The sequence below is a fragment of the Rhincodon typus genome, chromosome 1, assembly GCF_021869965.1.
Source record: "Rhincodon typus isolate 14 chromosome 1, sRhiTyp1.1, whole genome shotgun sequence".
Lineage (NCBI taxonomy): Eukaryota > Metazoa > Chordata > Chondrichthyes > Orectolobiformes > Rhincodontidae > Rhincodon > Rhincodon typus.
This window is the reverse complement of record NC_063332.1, coordinates 96,923,966-96,945,067: the sequence shown is the minus strand read 5'-3', so window position 1 is coordinate 96,945,067 and position 21,102 is coordinate 96,923,966. Positions and strand designations below refer to the sequence as shown.

At 39.4% G+C, this 21,102-nt stretch overlaps 1 protein-coding gene across 1 annotated transcript in view; it reads left to right on the top strand.

Moving 5' to 3' along the window:
• The window catches only part of slit2 (slit homolog 2 (Drosophila)), a 426,057-nt gene that overhangs the window by 378,551 nt on the left and 26,404 nt on the right, over positions 1-21,102 (top strand). Inside the window, exons 30-31 of the mRNA XM_048602443.1 lie at positions 14,052-14,145; positions 20,698-20,835. Of these exons, the coding sequence (XP_048458400.1) occupies positions 14,052-14,145; positions 20,698-20,835 (232 nt within the window). The remainder of the gene's footprint in view (positions 1-14,051; positions 14,146-20,697; positions 20,836-21,102) is intronic.

Here is a 21,102-nt window from a genome sequence, read left to right as displayed (position 1 = left end):
TAACTTTGAAAATTCCTCGACTATGTAACACACTTAAAATACACAATGGAACATTTGTGTATGCCAGAAAATTATGTATTTGTTTGTCAAAGGACGCAAATGCAGTAAAGCTTACATCTAAAATTATTGTTTGCAATGCTAAAACATGAATGCAAAATCTCTATTTTTGAATAATAGACACAGTGCACAGATGCTTACACTGCAAATGGCAATTTCTAAATTTTAAATTGAGAACTGTTGAGTTATTTGACAGATGATTAAACTTGAAGGTAGTAATTTCTTTTTGTGTGGTATTTTCTTTTCAATATACTTTATAATCTATTGTAAGCTATGTGCTAGTTCCTTCTTCCATCCATATACTGCCTGCTCCGTGGATTGAAAAGGAACTTTTTAAAATTGCCTTCTTCTAACAAGCAGTAGTTTGAGAAAGAAATGTTGGAGTTTAGACCATTGGTATACAGCTACAATGTAAGATTATTTTTAACATGACTTTATAGAGCTAGAGCCATTTGGAGACCAAGAGACAGATGTCTGAATGGCATCTACCACTGAAGATGCATGGTATGAAATAATCCGATAAGCTAAAGGATGACGCCAGCAAACTACTTTGAGGTAGTTGTGCCACATACAATAAGCACAAACAAAAACAGAGGAACAAAGGCTTTAGTGTCAAAATGCTATGTTGCTTTGTTCTGCTGTGCATTCTGTTTGGAATGCTGTGATCCAGTTTCTGACAAGAAACCTACCGCAGATTTATGGTAGATGAGAGGGAATAGGGCTGAAGGCGTGCTGATATAAAATGTTACCTGCTTTATTTCACAGAATAGCATCCTCAAAGGTGTGTTTAGTGATGGAAATGTTCAGATTTGCTCTGCGCCCAGGTGTTTTAAGTCAGGATTTCAGTTTTCACTTCTAAACTGGAATATTAAAAATGTTGTATTGCTTAAAATGCACCAAACAGTAAATTGGAAGTGAGAAGTGTTGTGATATATTGTTAAAACAGCCTTTTCTACATTAGCAATTATGTTGGTTTCAGATTGTCTTAAATATTTATTCATGCAAATTGTAGCTACTGCAGTTACTGTAAATCTCTGATGGAAATGCAATAAAAATCAAAGTTTCATACTGATGCTTTCTTAAAAGGCAATATCTAGCAGTAGATCCTCCTGAGATTGGTCCCAGTCTCTGGCTCAAAATTTCAAGACTATCTTGGGGAATTTCTTCCAAAGGTCCAGAAGAAATAGAAATAGGCCTTAACCCCAAAACAAATGTTGAGTTCTGTCCTTCTCCATAGTTTTTGCTGAATCTTGTTGTGGCAAAATCTGTTGCCAGCCTGAATAAATGCATTTAATATAGAGGGGATCAAGAAGGAAAACTCCAAGCTGGCAATTTCCTTGTGTGTGACTTGACTGTATAGCCCTGTAAACCAAAGAAGAGGCAGCAGAATACACAGAAGACAAATATATATGATTCCTGGGATCATAGCCAGGGTCCCCAAAGGTTAAGAGATTCTCTGCAATGTTTATTGAATTCTTATGAAAATGGCTAATACTGGGACATTATCTGGGGACACAAGAGTTCACACCCTTCAAAGCTGGCATCTCACACTTAAATATACCACCAATGCCAAGATTATGGGAAAGGCAGTGACTGCTGACACCCACAACTGTGCCTGTTTCAGTAGCCATGGCCAATGTAAACAAGGTAACCTTCCCCTGACCCCACACACGTTGTAGTAGTTGGTGTCAAAGGTCACTAGTAGCATATTGCAATAATTATGATGGCATAATAACCTTGTGAACTTTCGGGAAACATCAATTTGGCAGCTTCTGCATAATGTGGCTGGAGGACCATAGAAGGCAAGATCGCTTTAGATGAAGCAAAATGTATTTGACCGTTGAGTATCCTATTTTCCACCTGCATAATGTGCCACCCCAGTCAAGAAACTGATCATGCAACAGGCAGCTCTTTTTCAATATTCCTGATCGCCTGTTGCTAGCATTTTCAGGACATTGTGAGCAACCTAATTGGAACATCAGAAACTGATGCAGTTGAGCTAACTCATGTCATCCAGTGATGCAGCTCATTTACAGCACCCAGGAACATAAAAACCAGTGGCATTTTACAGTGTATGGTGAAATTTTGGTATAAGTTATTCAATTAAGAAGTGAACTGTTATGTTCAGCTGAAGCATTGAAGTGCCTCAGAATATTGATGTTGTTGTGGAGCAGTCAACAAGGAAAAGACATTTTCCAAAGACCTCTTTGTGAATGTCATGATGCTTTAAAGAGACCACATGTAAAACATGATAAGCATAGCTTGGTTACTTGTTATTGTGAAGTTGGTTAGATCGACCACGATCTTATTGAATGATGGAACAGATTTGAAGAGCTAAGTGATCTATTCCAACTTCTATTTCTTACATTGCTCCAATTGGTGGGGTAATTTTTTTGTGTAACCTAGTATGTTTTGATTTAGCGAGCTATAATATATCTTATCTGATGTTCATTTCAAATTTCAGTTATCGTTCAAAGTCAGAATTTATTATTCACTGTTATTAAATGCCTTAATGAAATCTGATGTTACACGTTCTGTTCTATGGCTACTGACTCCTTTACCCCTCCCTAGCTACTGTCTAAGGCTGAACTGTGCTGTGTGCAGCTTCAGCATCTTAATTTGCTCTATGCTGAGCCTCCAACTCCAACTTTTACTACCTACTCTCACCTTTATAACACTGTCCATTTCACAATGTTTCAACTTCACCTGAAACCTTCAGCCATGCATTTGTTAGCTTCAGACTTGCCAATTACAGTGCTCTCTGAATGACTTCCCAACTTCTCCCTCACACCCACAATAAACATCAGCTCATCTGAACTCAACTCTTTGAATCCAAATTCCTACCAAGTCCTGTTCATCCATAGCCCCTGTAGTTGCTGGCTTATGTTGGATCCCAGTCTAACAGTATCCTTTAATTTAAAGTTCTTATTCTTGTGTATAATCTCTCTATGGCCTGACCCTTTCCTTTCTAAATTACTTCCCCCATGATCCCTGCACTTCAATACTGGTTTCTCCCACATCATTGATTATAATCCCTCTATCACTGGTGCCAGTGCCTTCTGTAACCGAGGTTCTAAAGTCTGCAATACCATGCCTGACATTTCCATCTCTATTATTCTCTCCTCCTTCAGGTTCCTATTTAAATCATAGCTTTTTGATGGTGATTTTGGTCTCCTGTTGTGGTATCTTTCAGAACTTTATGAAAAATATGGACTGTTATAATTCTTGTGAAGCACCTTTAGGCTTGTTCTGTTAATTACATTAAAATGAGATGCTGTAGGTGTTCAGTCCTGTGGATGGAAGCTGCATTAATTGTTGGTCATTTGGTAAAATGTCACTTTACAATGGAACATGGACATTATTGTACAGAAGGATTGAGTAGTATACTATGGTAATGGCCTATCACTGGACTGTTAATTCAGAGACTCAGATAATGTTCTGGGGACCAAGGTTTGAATCCCGCCATGGCAGACAGTGGAATTTGAATTCAATAAATATCTGGAATTAAGGAGTCTAATGATAACCATGAACCCATTGTTGATTGTTGGAAAAACCCATCTGGTTCACTAATGTCCTTTAGGGAAGGGAACTGTCATCCTTACCTGGTCTGGCCTACGTGTTAGTCCAGACTCACAGCAATGTGGTTGACTCTCTACTGCCCTCTGGGCATTTAGGGATGGGCAATAAATGCTGCCTCGCCAGCGATGCCCTCATCCTGTAAATGAATAAAAAAAAGACTACTGATTTATTGCTTGATAACCTGTGACATTAGGTCCAAGAACATAAATTCATAGTCACTGCTCTAAGTCAATGGTGACTAGCTTGAACCTGTTCTGTATGTTTTGTCAACTCATTTTTGCAAAAGTAGGGTTTTTGTCAGCAGGCGAAGAAATAGCTACTAGTTGCGGAATTTCCTGACATCTGGGGAACACACGATACCATAGAAAACCAAAAGACCAATGTTAGCCACTAATTAAACCAGCCAGTTTTGTTTACTGGACTGTTACCATAATCTGCCTGTACCACTTGATATCACAAACTCTGAATTACTGGGTTTATTTAAAAGTTTGATTTTAGAGATTGTCAGTGTATTTCTACAATCTAATTTCTACAATGTTAATAATGCTTCTGAAGTTGTATCTGATAAACCAGTCGTTAGAGTAAGGACGGTTACTGGGTAGTTGCACAGTCCAGTGTGTTACTGCGTAAATCAGTGCCAGGAAAGCCTCACTTTGGTTTCCTAGTCTGTGCTGAGTTATTCAATCTCAAACATATGGCAATTGTGGTTTAAGGGCACCCCTCAGTTCCCCTGAGCAAAGGAGAGGCAGAATCGGCTAAAACTCCTACTTTAAATCTTGGAAAACTCTGCTGAAAAATGCAGGAATGTGGATATCAGGGGATAACAGAATCAGGTTCAATGCAATGGCCTCCACAGTCAAACATTCTACTGATACCCATTGGTCAGGCATACAATGGGGAGAGGTCAATTGGTCTGTGGACAGTCATCTCTGTGGAACCATATCTGTGCAACAAAAGGTGCTATCAGGAAAGGAAGGGAGGAAATTGAAAGTGAGAAATGGATTTACAGTGAAGAAACAAAATAGTTAACAAACTATGCCATCATAATTATTTCACAAGAATAGGTGCATTGTGATCAACAAGGATGTCTGTGACCCTGGCAGAACATGTGGCTCTGATAAAGAGAGTGTAAGAAAATTAAAGAAAATTAGAGAAATCAAACACAAAACTCAAAATATGGAGGGAGAAATGAAAGCCATAGATAAGCTGCTAAATAAAATAAATAAGCTGCTTTTTTTCTGCTGCATTATATTGTTCCAGTGTGTTGAAAAAGAATAAACTCAGAAAATCTCTTGTTTCTTCTATCTCTTGTCACTGCAAGCTGCTAATCTGAATGAGGTGGAAAAAGGTCAGTCGCAGTCTGTTTCTCCCCTTTTTCTCTTTCCCACAAGCTCTTAGACTTGGATCATTTTTTTTCTTCCTGTCACCTGCTTGTTTTTTGGAAATGAGGTGCATGATTTCCACCCCCACTCCCCGACACTACTGTCATTTTTCCTTCTTATTTTGAAAGCATTATGGTGAGGTAGGAAAGGATATCAAGTCAAGCTACTCTTCTTCAGCACATCTTCAGTTTTGAAAGATGACTGGATCTCATCCTCATGATGTGCCAAAAAAATCATCTAGTGTTTAAAAACTACATGCCTGCTGACTTGTATGGAAGTATAATTGTGCTTTATCATTGTAGTGCTAGCCCAGATTCAACTAGCTCTATCTTACATACCATGTATTGCATCAGTCAAAAAGATGAATATGATTCAATTGCGATATATCTGCTGCATTGACATGTGGTATTTTGTTATTGGGGTAGCCAATTTCATTCATTATCTCATACTTATAGCAAGTGGTGTTGCTTAATGCAGCCTGTCTGTGGCTTGATCTTGATCATTTAGTGTCAATTATTACCTCACCTCTGGCAAAACAAGCTGTATCAAAGCGAGATAAATAATGCAATTACCAAACCTTCACCAGGAACTAGACAGGATTAGAGTACATAACACATTAGCCATCCAGACAAAAATAAATAACGAATAAGATATATGATATAATTATAGTATCCACATAAGAAATGAAGTAAGATGGCAATAAGAAGTATAAGATGTGTCTCAAGTGTAAACAGCTAAATTATACATGAAGTCCTTAATATTCATCATTATGGAGTCGATTCAAATCAGTCAATAAATATCTTTGCAGTTTATGTGACATTACGGCATTGTAGACAGCATAATCTGCACAATAATAAAATCAACAACTGAACTCGGCATAGTCCTTTTGTATTGACTCCTGAAAGTAGACAGGCCAGGGAGTTTAGAGAACAATCAGTACTCTCAAACAGGTAGATTGGGATCATGGATTCCTTTTGATGCACACATGTGCTAAAAACACGTCGATCCTGCTCTCAATATGCCCAGTTGCTCAATTTCCAAGTTAAATCAATGCCTCTGGTAAGAGCTGTGCTCCTTATGTTCAGCACATTGCCTGTCTTAAATACGATGCACTAAATAGGGATACACATAGGTCAGATTCAATTTCAAAGGCAGTTTTCAGTAACCACATGCAGATTCATTTTCAGTCAGATGTACTTAAATGTAAAGTCTAGAAAGTATTTAAATAAATTGCGCTTTATCAGTACATGGTTTGAATTATATTTAATATTTAATGGCAGATGCTACCTTTGAGAATAGTTTTACACTGCATGATGCTGTTCCAGTAATCTGCACCTGATGGATTGTCGTCACCTGCATGACTCTTGCTATTGCTTTCCATAGTTGCATGCAGAGATGTTTTTCACCAGGCAGAACATTTGCACTGGAGCTAAACATTTAGTGCCGTTTCTCTAACAACAATATTTTCACCTGCTTATCTTTTCTGATCAACTAATATTTTTTAAAGTAATGTTTTTGTGCTAATCAAAAATATATAGGTTGTTAGTGTCTGGAAATTGAACCCCACCACAAATGATGCCTTAGCCTCAATCTCCGAAGAACAACCTTCACTGGACCAGAGCGAATTTCTGCTTTTGCTTCTTGCTGATCATCTCTTCAGTGTCATGTTTCCATATCCCTCCTCTTAGCCCCCCGAAGTATATCAATTTCTGAGTTGAATCTGCTCAATGATTGAGTTTCCCAGACCTCTGAGCTAGAGATTTCCAAAGATTCTCCACCCTCTAAGTGAAAAAAAATCCTTCTCCTCTAAGTCTTAACTGATCTACCTGTTGTTCTGAGATAATGCCCCTAGTTCTAGAATCAGCAATCAGGCATAACATCCCACTTACATCCACTCTGCCATGCCCTCTCCAAATTTTATAAATTACAATGTGATCACCTCACATTATTCAGAACTGAAGAGAATATAGACTCAATGTTCTCAATCACTCCTCTTAAGACAATCCCAACATCCCATCTGATAAACTTCAGTTGTAGTCCTTCTTTGACACGAACAATCTTCCTTAGTTAAGGAGACCAAATCACACTTATGTTATATTCTATCTACCATATTCTAGCTCATTCATTTTGGGTCTCCAACTCCTCTTGAAATCTCCTTGCACAGTCCTCACAATTTAAGTTTCTATTCAGTTTGGTAATCTGGAAATATTTAAAATCCAAATCATTTATTATAGACTGTGAACAGTTATGTACTTAGCACTGACCCTTCCAATGACCCAGTAATGAAAGCCTGTCATTCTGAGAATGACCCATTTATTCCTACATAAGTAAAAATAAAATAGTGCAGACACTGGAAATCTGAAACAAACACAAAGAACGCTGGAAAAACTCAGCAGGTCTGGTGGTATCTGTAGAGAGAGAGACAGATTTGACGTTTTGAGTCCAGTATGACTTATTCAGAACTGAAAAATGTTGGAAAATGGGTTATTTTATATTTTTGAGAGCAACGGAGATGGAGTGATGGAACAGATGGTGTACAGACAAGGGGATTCTTTGTGGTGGTGAAGGAGATAACGAGATGTAAAATGGGTATGAATTAAGGGGGCGTGAAAGGGAGAAATTTGGACCTCTCTACTGAGAGCAAAGTAAACAAGACATAGAAACTTAGAAAATAGGAGCAGAAATATAACAATGGCTGATCATCCAACTCAGTATCCTGTCCCCACTTTCTCCCCATACCCTTTAATCTCTTTAACCCTGAGAAATACATCTAACTTCTTCTTGAAAACACATAATATTTTGACCTCAACCACATTGTGTGGCAGAGAATGCCACAGGCTCACCATTCTCTGGGTGAACAAATTTCTCCTCATCTCAGTTCTAAATGGCCTACCCCATGCCCTTAGATTGTGACCCCTGGTTCTGGACTCCTGGTCTTTGGGAACATCCTTCCTGCATTTACCCGGTCTGGTTCTGTTAGAATTCTGTAAGTTTCCACAAGATACTCCTTCATTCTTCTAGACTCTGCTGAACACAATCCTGAACTGATCTAGTCTCACTTTGTGCATCAGTCCTACCATTCTGGAATCAGTCCGGTAAACCTTTGTTTTACTTCCTTCATAATGTGTTTTTTATATTAAAGAAAAGGGCAGCATGGTAGCTCAGTGGTTAGCACTGCTGCCTCACAGCACCAGGGACAAGGGTTCAATTCCAGCCTTGGGCGACTGACTGTGTGGAGTTTGCACATTCTCCCTGTGTCTGTGTGGGTTTCCTCCAGGTGCTCCGGTTTTCTCCCACAGTCCAAAGATGTGCAGGTTAGGTGGATTGGCCATGCTAAATTTCCCATAGTGTTCAGGGATGTGTAGGTTAAGTGGATTAGCCATGGGAAATAGCCATGGGTCACAGGGATAGGTGAGGCAGGTGAGTCTGAGTGGGATGTTCTTCGGAGAGTTGGTGTGGACTTGTTTCCACACTGTAGGGATTCTATGATAATGGAACATTTTTCCACAGATAAAGTGACCAAAACTGCACAATGCTGCAGGTGTGGCCTCACCAAGGTCCTGTATGTTTGCAGCAAGACATCCTTGCTCCTGTACCCAAACCCTCTCACTATGAAGACCAATATACTATTTGCCTTCTTCACTACCTGCATGCTTACTTTCAGTAACTGTTGTACAAGGACACCCAAGTTTCATTGCATCTCCCTGTTTCCCAATCTATTGCCATTCAGATAATGATCTGCCTTCCTGTTTTTGCTAACAAGGTGGATAACCTCACATTTACCTATATTGTACTTCATCTGCCATGCATTTTTCCCACTCAGTCAACTTGTCCAAATCACATTGAAGCATTCCTACATCCTCCTCAAAGGCTCACCCTCCCACCCTGCTTTGTGACATCATGCAAACTTGGAGCTATTACATTTAGTTCCCTCATCCAAATCATTGATACATATTGTGAAGAGCAAGAGTCCAAGGACTGTTTCCTGCAATAGCCCACTAGTCACTACCTGCCACATGGAAAAATATCCATTTATTCATACCTTCTGTTTCCTGTCTGCCATCCAGTTGTCCACCCATGCCTGCACACATCCCTCAAACCCATACATGTTAATTTTGCATGCAAATCTCATATGGAACCTTATTAAAAGCCTGCTGGAAGTCCAAAAATACCAAATTTACTGGCTTCCCCTTATCCACTCTACTAGTTACAACTTTGGAAAAGTCTAGTAGATTTGTGAAGCATGATTCCCAAGGAGAGTGGGAATGTAAGAAAAGTGGAGAACAGACATCATGCATTCAAGTTGGGAAGTTATTGAAATTATTATTCAGAACTAGAGCTTTGAGTACCTAAGATGATAATGAGATGTTGTTCCTCCAGCTTGTGTTGTATTACATTGAAACGTTGCAACAAGCTCAGGACAGGAATGTTAGCATGAGAGCAAGGTGTTTATTGAAATAGTGAGAAACTGGAAGGGCAGGGTCATTCCTATGGACAGATCAAAAGTGTTCCATAAAGTGGTCATACAGTCTATGTTTGGTCTCACCAGTGTAAAGGAGACTGCATTGTAAACAGCAAAGACTAGTTTGAAAGAAGTACAAGTGAAATGCTGCTTCATCTAGAAGGTGTGTTTGGGGCCTTGGATGGTAAGGAGAGAGAAGATTAGTGGACAAGTTTTGCATCTTTGAGATTGCATGGAAAGCTGCCTGGGGGATGGGGAACTGCTAGAAGTTACAGAGGTGTTCAACAAAGATGTCATGGGGGAATGGTCCCTTAGGAACACTGAAGGGGAGGGAAGGTGATTGAAATGGCAAAGGATGGTCCTTTAAATGCAGAGATTAGTGGGTTGGAATGTGAGGACAATCGGAACTATATTGTTCCGGGAGTGATGGGGAGAGGTGAGGACAGAAGTGCAAAAGATGGGTTTGACACAGCTGAAGGCCATGTCAACTGCGGTTGAGGAGAAAGGACATGTCAGAGTCATCCTCATGAAAGGTGGCATCATCAAAACAGATGCAACAGGTATGAAGAAACTGAGAGAATAGAATGGAATCCTTGCAGAAAGCAGAGTGAGGAGATATAGTGAAGATAATTATGAGAGTCAGTGGGCTTATAATAGATATTGGTGGATAGCCTATCCTCAGAATTGAATTAATGAAATCAAGGTAGACAAGGGAAGAGTCAGAGATGGACCATGTGAAGATGAGGGAAGGATGGAAATTGGAAGCAAAACAGATTAATTTTTCTAATTCTGAATGAGAGCAGGAAGAAACACTGAAGAATTCATCAATGTATCAGAGAAAGAGATATGGGTGGTGATCTGAGTAGAGCTGGAACAAGGAATATTCCACATACCCCACAAAGAGAGAAGCAAAGTATTTATTTCATTATGGTTTCTCTCTATTAACTCATTCTCAATCCATACAAGTATGTTGACCCAATCCTGTGTACACTGATTTTATTTACTAACATCCCCTGTATGACATTATCAAAACCAAATGCCCCACATCTATGTTTTTTTTAACATTGCCAGAGAACTCTGGCAACACCAAAAACTTTTAAGTTTGTCATTCATAAATTTATGTTGGTATGCCTAACTTCAACATGTTTAGTTATTACTTCCTCTGTAATGATAAATGCAAGAAGGATGTTCCCAAAGATCACAAAGTTAAGAACCAAGGGTCATAGTCTATGTACATGGGGAAGTCCATTTAGGACTGAGATGAGAACAAATTTCTTTACCCGGAGAGCGGTTATCCTGTCAATTCTCTCCCATAGAAAGCAATTGAGACCAAAACATTGAATGTTTTCAAGAAGGAGTTAGATATTGTTCTTGGGTCTAAAGGGACCGAAACGTATGGGGAGAACAAGATCAAGATACTGAGTTGAACGATCAACCATGATCATATCGAGTAGCAGAGCAGTTTTGAAATTGTGAGTGGCCTCCTCCTGTTCCTTTTTTTTATATTAAATTACAGATTCTAATGTTTTCCAAAGTCCTGATGTCAATTCTGTAATTCTTCAACATCATGAACAGTTTAGGAAACGTTAAAGAATGCTTCAACTAATTCCTAATAAGATCCTTCTTGTCAGTAGACAGAGAGAAATGGAGGAATCAAAACATGATTATCTGCCTGATGTGGGTGGCCTTGTTTCATCAATTTAACAGCAAATAAAAAATGTATGGGAGATAATGAGCCACAAAAGCCATTGTGTATAACTACAGGACATTTTTCTTGATTGTGGAACAGAGAATCTGCTTCTAATGTTAGTGCAGAAACAGAAACATCGTATTGGCAACAACAGGTGAAATAATCACTGTGGATTTCCATTAAAATTCATGTACTAAGGGCATGACTAAACCTTAAGGGGAAAATGTTTTTCTGTGGATAATTTTATTTCAGATTGTGAACAAAATGGATTTCCCATTTATGCGCATGCTGATTTTCTTTTAAAATTATCATTAAGAGAAATTTTATTCTTTAGCCTTTCAACTTTAAAGCAGTTCCACACCACAGAGCTTGAGTGCTGCATTAGCATTGCAGACAACAAGGCCCTCAACTACCTCAAAGCTTTATTTTTAACTTTAGGTTATATTTTTACATGTATTCAAACATAGAAAAAGCAGTTTAAATTGTGTGTCATCCATATTCTCAATGTATCTTATTGCTTATGTGAAGAATGCATCAATTTATAAGCCGAAGCATGGGCAGGTACAGACTACAAATTCTTCAAATGCCAGTGTTTCATCTGTGAATTATTTCCAGCATCTTATTGGTATGATTAATAGCGTGCTATGTTACAGATGTTGGTATAATATACTTGCATGAAGTTAGAAATGTGTGTTGCACCAGTCTGCAAGTGTCTCTCACAGGAATAAGGCTTTTTAACATCTGAAAGAACAGGACCCAAAAAATTTGCAATCAACAGTCTGGAAAATTAAGACAGGATTATACCCCACTGGAGTATGCTAGGTTGGGAGAGGTCACCTCATTGCATATCCTGGCAGCTGCCTGTAGCATTTGACACATGTCTAAAGCTCCTGCATGAAAGGGAAAACTGCAAGTTGTAATGCTGGGGTCCAAGGTCTTGTCCAGGAGGTATAGAATCATTATGTTGCTTCATGGTACAATTACAACATGTAATAGACATCTGGATGGGTATATAAATAGGAAAGGTTTAGAGGGACATGGGCCAAATGCCTGCAAATGGGACTAGATTAATTTAGGATATCTTGTCGGTGTGGAAAAGTTGGACCGAAGGGTCTGATTCCATGCTGTACAACTCTATGACTCTATGAAATTCAAATATTTCTTAATTTTGCTCGATTAGATCTTTGGAAGAGAACTGTTTTAGGAAAACATTGAATGCATAAATTTGTTTCCAACATATACTATCAGGTGAGTCCGCTTCCACTTTAGAAGTGGTTGATGTTCCATGTGCATCTTACCACTGATAAACTAGACCTCATTTGATGACTGAGAGGCTAGGAGTACCTGATGCATGTGATCCCTGGCCTTGCTCATTTATGGCCTTTGGCCATTGTTATGAGGCTCTCTGCAGTTCCAGCTTAAACCAGGACCTGAAGTATTCATGCCTCAATCAACTTGTGACCCTTGTAATGCACTCTTTCTTGAGTTACAGTGGGAGTGAATTGGAATAACTATTGGAATTTTTGGTTTTCAGTACTTTTCTGAGCTTAGAATGGTCCGATCAATGCTATATTTCTCTGCACCATTGAATTCACTATCTGCTTCGATTCTTCCCAGAAGTTACATTTAACCAAGCCAGATACATAATGTTCATTCCTTATGTGCTGAATATTCTGGTGCACTAATACAAGCATCAGTAATACCACCCACAACATAATTTCCAGTCCCACACAAGGATTCACACCTTCTGTATGTGAGACTGACATTTTATGCAATTAATGCTAAATTACAGCTTGTTTGTGTGAACTATTGTCGATGAAAGGTTATACTTACAAATTCATCTCTCTTTCAACTCTTAGAACTCTTTGCTACTATTCTAACAGTCTGAATTGGATTGGATAGTGAGTCCCATGCTGAATTAACAATGTTTTCACCCATTGCACCACCTAGCCACCAGAATTGAGTATGTTTTATACAATCTTGTAGCCATATTAAGTGCACTAATTTATCACCATGTATTATGCTATGCATGTGTCAGGGGATGGTTGATGACTTCTTCAGTTCTTATACGATTATGTTTTGAGTTTTTATGAGTCACTAGTAAAGAGGAGAATTTAATAATGGCTTGAATGAAATAATCTTATTAACTTTGTAGGTCATCTGAACATGACTTCATTGAATCTAATGTGGATTTCACATTCAACATTAAATAAGGTGCTATGAGATAAGTTTGGAAGAGTTTGAGAGACTTTCTTTAGAAAGCTTTTGAGCAACCTAAGTTCATAATTTGTACATAGAGAATGGTGGAGGACATGGAAAGATGATAGATGTGTTGATCAATCTGAATAAATAGTTTCGTGATAAATTCAACCATTTACAGTGAAAACCAACAAAATCATGTGAACTTTTAAAACTACAGAAGCCTGTATGATTTCCTTTTGTTAAATATTGCATTTATCGACCATTCAAATTTAAAGATGCAAATAAATTTATCTCCAGGAGAAAATAAACATAATTAGCAGCCCAAGTGTGTTTTGTGCCTCAGTCCCGTCGATTGCGAGTACTGATATTTTCTGGTTTTGGTGTAATCCATCCTTTTTACTGATTGAATAACAGAGTGCTTTCAGGAATCACCTAGGGAAGATCAACAAAGAAAAACATTCACTATTTAGCTCTGCAAAATAAAACCATTCATCAAGTTAACACCATCAGCAGCTTTTAAGAATGATGGAGAATGTTGGAGCATCTTTTTTTCTCTTAAGATTTAGAGCTCAGTTTCCAAGCAATAATTCAGATCCCTCCTCTATTATTTTATCACTTAGTTCAAGTCTCATTGCTGCAACAAGGGATAAACCTGTCGCATTGTCTTATTCTGTCATAGGTGAGCTATGTGAAGAGAAACTGGACTTCTGTGCTCCGGAGCTGAACGCTTGTCAACATGATTCCAAATGTATCATGACCCTCAAGGGATTCAAGTATGTGGAATGCTTATTTGCTGGATGATTAATCTGTCATTTTCTGGTCACCGTGTAATTCTTTTGTGAACTCAAGCATAAATGAAGAATTTTGAAGTTGCACAATTACATACTTGATATGAAATAGAGAGAGATTGTGAGATAGAGAGACAACTTGGGGTGGAAATTCACCGGAGGCATTTTCACTGATAACCAACCGCACAGGATGTGATGAACACTCAGACTCATGCTTTGCTTATTACGAGCCAGTTTTGGAAAGGAAATTTAAAGCAGGCATCATGTCCCTTTCTCAATTTGTTCCGTGGTAACATTTCCATTGTTGCATGATATTTTAAGTATAGAAAGTGGGCTTAGTGCATAACAATTTTCACCCTGAGTTCCTGATTTTTTTTAAAAAAATATTTACACCAAATTTGTGAAGCCTTACTCCATGGAGTTAAGTTTTATAAGTACATGGAATTTTATAGATCAAAAACAAGTTATTCATGTACCTAGTTCATACCAGTACTGTACTAATTCTTCACATTAATCTGCTCCTATCATCTCATCCTAACAGCATATCATTCTATTCCTTTCTCCTTCAGCTATGAATTATTTTTCTTAAATGTATCCGTGCTGTTGCCCCTCAAGCAATTCATATTGTAAGGAGTTGCTCATCATTCTCTAAGTGAAGAAGCTTCCTTTGAATTTCTTGTTGGATTTATTATGAACTATCTTTATATTTCTGGCCCTGATTTGTGGCTATCTCTAAAAATGAAAACATGGGGCTTGATTTAATGTAGCCCATCATAGCAGGAAACAAGGTAGCCAGGCTCACTTCACTGTGGGAGAGGCCCTTCTTCAGTTTCCCAGCAGCTGTAAAACCTCCCAAATTAAACAGAGGGCAAAAGAGATTGATGTAGTATTCCCGGTGGCCAGCAGCAAGATGTCACTTAGGATTAGTAATGAGCCTATTGACTCCCATTGTCCTTGAGCCCACCGCAATTTACTGGCAGCTCAAGGATTACATGTGTGTCACGCCACATTCCAGTGCCTTCAGATGGCTGCTCATCCTGTTGGGTTTGCCAGCTACCTCCTGGGGTAAGTCAGGATCAAGCTGAAAACCACTATTTAGAACATAGAACAGTATAGCATACGAACAGCCCATTGGCCCACGATGTTGTGCTAAACATGACGCCAAAATAAACTAATCCCTTCTGCCTGCCCTTGGTCCATATTGCTCCATTCCTTGCATGTGCTTATGTAAAAGTCCCTTAAATGCCTCTGTTGTATCTGCCTCCACCATCACCCCAGCAGCATGTTCCACACTCCTACCATTCTCTGTGTAAAAAAAACTTGCCCCTCACATCTCCTTTGAATTCTCCCCCTCTCACCTTAAATGCATGCCCCCTACTATTAGACATTTCAACTCTGGGAAGTTGTGACTATCAACCCTATCTGTGCATCACATAATTTTATAGAATTCTATCTAGTCTCCCCTCAGCCTCCGCTGCTCCATAGAAAACAACCTGAGATTTTCTAGCCTCTCTTTGTAGCTCATAACCTCTAATCCAGGCAGCATCCTTGTTGTAAACCTCTTCTGCACTCTTCCCAAAGCCTCCACATCCTTCCTGTAATGTGGCAAACAGAATTGAACACAATACTTAAGTGTGGCCTAGCCAAAGTCTTATAAAGCTGCAACATGACATCCTGACTCTTGTACTCAGTTCCCTGACTAATAAAGGCAAGCATGCCATATGCCTTCTTTACCACCCTGTCTACTTGCGTGGACATTTTCAGGGAGCCACGGACTTGAATCCCAAAATCCCTCTGTACATCAACACTGTTCAGGGTCCTGCTATTAACTGTATACGTTTCCTTAACATTTGATCTCCCGAAGTACAGCACCTCGCACTTACCCGGATTAAACTCCATTTGCCATTTCTCCACCCATATCTGCAACTAATGTCTATCCCACTGTATCCTTTAACAACCTTCTACACTATTTACAACTCCACCAATCTTTGTATCATCTGCAAACTTACTAACCCACCCATCCACATTTTCATCCAAGTCATTTACATAGATCACAAACAACAGGGGCTCCAGTGCTGTTACCTGCGGAACACGACTAGTCATGGACCTCCAGCCAGAAAAAACACCCTTCCACCACTACCCCCTGCCTTCTATGGGCAAGCCGATTCTGAATCCATATGGGCAAGTCACCATGGATCATATGCATCTTAATCTTCTGGATGAGTCTGCCATGAGGCACTTTGTGGTAAAATCTGTGTAGACAACATTCACTGTTGTACCCTCATTGATCACCTTCGTCACCTCCTCGAAAAATTCACTCATTAGTAAGGCATGACCTGTCCCACACAAAACCACGCTGAATGTCTCTAATTAGGCCTTGATTTTCCAAATGCGTGTAAATCCTACCCCTAAGAATTCTCTCCAATAGCTTCCCAACCACTGATGTGAGATTCACCGGTTTCTAGTTTCCTAGATTATCCATATTTCCCTCTTGAACAGAGGAATAACATTAGCTACTCGCCAGTCCTCCAGGACCTCTCCCGTAGCTAGCAAGGATATAAAGATCTTGGTCAAGGCCCCAAAAATCTCTTCTCTTACCTCTCATAGGCACCACTGGGCCCTGGGGACTTATCCACTTTAATGCTTTTCAAGAGATCCAACATCACTTCTTTCTTGATCTCAAAATGCCCTAGCATATTAGCATGGTCCACATAAATTTCACTATTCTTCATAACTTTCTCTTGGGTGAATACCAATGCAAAGTACTCATTTACAATCTCGCCCACTGCCTCTGCCTCCAAGCGCATGTTTCCTCCTTTATCCTTGAGTGGTCCTACGTTCTCCCTAGTTATCTTCTTATTTTTAATATATGTATAGAATGCCTTGGGATTCTCTTTAACCCTACTTGCCAAGGTCATTTCATGGCCTCTTCTTGCTCTCCTAATTCCCTGCTGGAGTTCTTTACTGCTTTCTTTATATTCCTCATGGGCACTTTCTGATTTTTAGCTTCCTAAACCTTACATACCTTTTCCTTTTGACTAAATTCACAACCTCCCTCGTTATCCAAGGGTCCCTTACCTTGCCATCCTTGTCCTGCCTCCTTATTGGAACACACTCGTCCTGAACTCTGATCAGCAGGTTTTTAAACAACTCCCACATGTCAAATGTGGACTTGCCCAATAACAGCTCCTCACAGTTAACACTCCCTAGCTCCTGCCTAATACTAACGTAATTTGTCCTTCCCCAGTTTAGTACCTTCCCACAAGATCCTGACTTATCCTTATCCATAGCTATCTTAAAACTTAAGCTATTTGACTGAATACCAGCATTTGACCGAGTGTAGCATCTAGGAGGCCTAACAAAACTGGAGTCTGTATTGATCGGGACAAACACTCGACAGTAAAGAGTCATTCCTGACAGAAAGGATGATAGTTACAATTGTTGAAGGCTGATCATGTCTGTCCAAGGACATTTGTGTGGGAGTTCCTCAGGATAGTATCCCAGGCCCAATCTTCTTCAAATCTTCAACAATGACCTTCCTTCCAACATAAGGTCAGAAATGGGCATGTTTGCCAATGATTGCATAATGTTCAACACCATTTCTGACTCCTCAGATACTGAAGCAGTCCATGTTCAAATGCAACAAGATCTGGACAATATCCAGCCTTGTGCTGACAAGTGGAAAGTAACATTCATGCCACACAATTGCCAGGCAATGACCATCTCAAATAAGAGACAATCTAACCATCACCCCCTGACATTCACTGTATTAGCGTAGTTTAAACACCCACTGTCAACAGTATGAGATTTGACAGAACCATTGACTGGACTGGAACAGCCAAATAAATGCCATGTCTTCACCGGTCAGTGGCTAGAAATTCTGTGGCAAGTAACTCACTTTCTAACACTTGTCCACCATCTACAAGGCAGAAGTCAAGAGTGTGATATAATAATCATTATTTGCCTGAATAGTTGCAGGTCCAACAACACTCATGAAGACATCATGCAGGAGAAAGCAGCCCACGTGATCGCCAGCCCATAAACTGTCTTCAATATTTATTCCTTTCATCATTGATGCAGAATGACAGCAGTGTGTACAATCTACAAGATAAACTGCAGTAACTCACCAAGTCCCCATCAACATCACCTTCAAATGCATGACCTCTACCATAGAGAAGAACAAGTACAGCAGATACATGGGAACACTACGATCTGCAAGTTCTCCTCCAAGCCATACACCTTCCTAACTTTGAACTATCTTGCAGTGCCTTCAGTGTCACTGGTTCAAAGGCCTAGACCATCCTTCCTAAAAGCACTGTGGGTGTCCCTTCAACTCAAGGACTGCAACAGTTCAAGAGGCTGGCTCACCACTACCTTCTCCAGGCCAATTAGACATGAAAAATAAATGCTGGCTGAGCCAGAAATGTCCACATCCCGTGAACAAATAAAACAATATAATAGAGAGCCGCCTTTGCTTTGGTTTCATGAATATATATTTGGTACTTATTCCAGTGCCACTGTGTCACACTGCGTTAAAAAAATCAGAACGCTGTGCAAAGTGTTCTCAATATGGTCTAACCAAAATTCCAGTCAGGAATTTGTAATGTCAGGTTCTGAAGGGGTAAATGTACAGTTTGTATTGCTTATAAACTATCCTGATGTTTCACACAATCTGTGAATTGAATGGAGGAGTTCTGCTCTAGTTTCCAGAGAGGCCATGTGTATCTCTACCTGTTCCCTATAAATTCCCTGACCAAGTAAATGTAGCTGCACTTCTTGCAATCATGCAATAATCCTTCTCAATTAAGAACCATACCTCTTCTGTAGATACTGTATAGTAGTGTATCCTGTAATGCTAATCATTGATAAGTTCAAAACAAAGCAAACACAATGGAAGACTAGTGGCAGCAAACTAATTCTAACGGCCAAAAACAGAAGTTGCTGGAAAAGTTCAGCAGGTCTGGCAGCATCTGTGAAGAAAAAATCAGAGTTAACGTTTCAGGTCCGGTGACCCTTCCTCAGAACTGTTGTTCCTGATTTACAGAGTCCGCAGTTCTTTTGGTTTTTAATTCTAATGGTGCTTAGCCAGTATCATGCATTGCTAGACATGACAAATACCAGATGTCACCAGCAATGGTTATCTTAGAAAATACCACATAGTTGCAGTAGTGCAGATCTCATTGCCACCATAAGGTGGGAAAACCCAGTAAGCAGTTCAGGGATGCAGTCTAACAAAGAAACAGATTTAAAAAGCTTGAAAGCATGAAACACTAACAGAACAACCAACAATATATTTTAAATCGCTATTGAAGAATATAATTCACTTATACAGAGTTAAAACTAATTGTGTAGAATTCACTTTATTTGGCAGAGTCTGGCAAGAACTACACAATTTGAAATAGCATTTATGAATACAAGAATGCAAACATTAAAAAAATCTCAGAATCCTAGAACCTCTGTATTCAGCAAAGGTATGGGTTTTATCCCTTTGCACTCCAACCTCTATAAATTTCAGGCATGACATAATGTTGAAGATTTCTAAAGAAGGGTCACTGGACCTGAAATGTTGACTCTGCTTTCTCTCTACAGATGCTGCCAGCAATTTCTTTTTTTCAGACTTCAGCGTCTGCAGTTCTTTATACTTTTGTTCTGAAGTTTTGTTTGCACTGCTGATCAGGGTGGGATCTCTCCAATAAACTTTAGTGCCTTTGCCTCCTTTCACGATGGTAATGAAATGATTAAATACATTGGACATTTCTCCACAGTGCACATAATTATAGAGAAAACAGCAGTTATGTGCAACAATTTGGATTCTATCCAGCTCTAAGCAGGTGCTGCTATAGCATTTCCTTTCTGCCTGCAGGTAGATAATAGTCATTGCACGCCTACACATGAAGTCTTGTTGTGCCACTATGCAAACTGTGCACACTGCCAGCAGCATTACATGGGTTCCAATAACTGTCTGGGCCAGACTGTCTCCTAAGCAGACGGTTAACCTTCCAATGAAAGGAAACTTTCTTTTACACAATATTGAATGTGCAGAGAACACATTTTGCTGAGGTCCCAATACTTGACATATAAGAGTCTGAAACCGAAAAACAGCAATTATTGGCAAAACCCAGCATGTGTGGGGAGAAAACACAGTTAATGTTTTGAGTCCAGTGATTTTCACTGGCGGTTTCTGTTGTTGTTTCAGATCTCCAGCACCGGCAGTTCTTTGTATTATTTCTAACAAGACTTGAATCCTTTTTCAAATTATAAATGCCAGTAATATTTCCTCTCAAACTGTAGAAGATCAGGCTATTCACAGTGTTGCTCAGTTATAAATACTAACAAACAGCATTGAAGGCATCAAGTTCTGGAAGTCACATTTCCGATTACCCAGAGGCATTTGGAAAGTAACCAACATTTCTCTGACAGTGTGTAAGAAGAGTTTGATCAGGACCACATCTTTTGCAAAGAAGCATGATTTTTGAAATACTTCATGGATGATTTTTTTTAAAATCTGACTTTTTGAGATTCCTTTCTGTTTTACAGGTGCGAGTGCACACCTGGGTACGTTGGTGAACACTGTGACATTGACTATGATGACTGCCAGGAGAACAAGTGTAAAAACAGTGCACAGTGCATTGATGCAGTGAATGGGTATACATGTATCTGCCCAGAAGGTTACAGGTAGGTCTTATTGGGCAAGACATTGGGAAGATAAATAGTTTTGACAAAGCATGACTCTCTGGAGGAGTGCACAAATCCGTAAAACCCAGTCAGTTTTGTTTCTCATAAAATTGGTTTAACTTATGACAGAAAACAGTGTCAGCGTTTGTCTGTATTTGAAGTGTTGAGATAAAGTAAGTGGTCAACTTACTCATGTGAGCTGTGGTAGTAAAAGTACTGTGTGAGCGTAGAGGAAACAAAGTCACCACAAGTTTGTAATCGATGCCA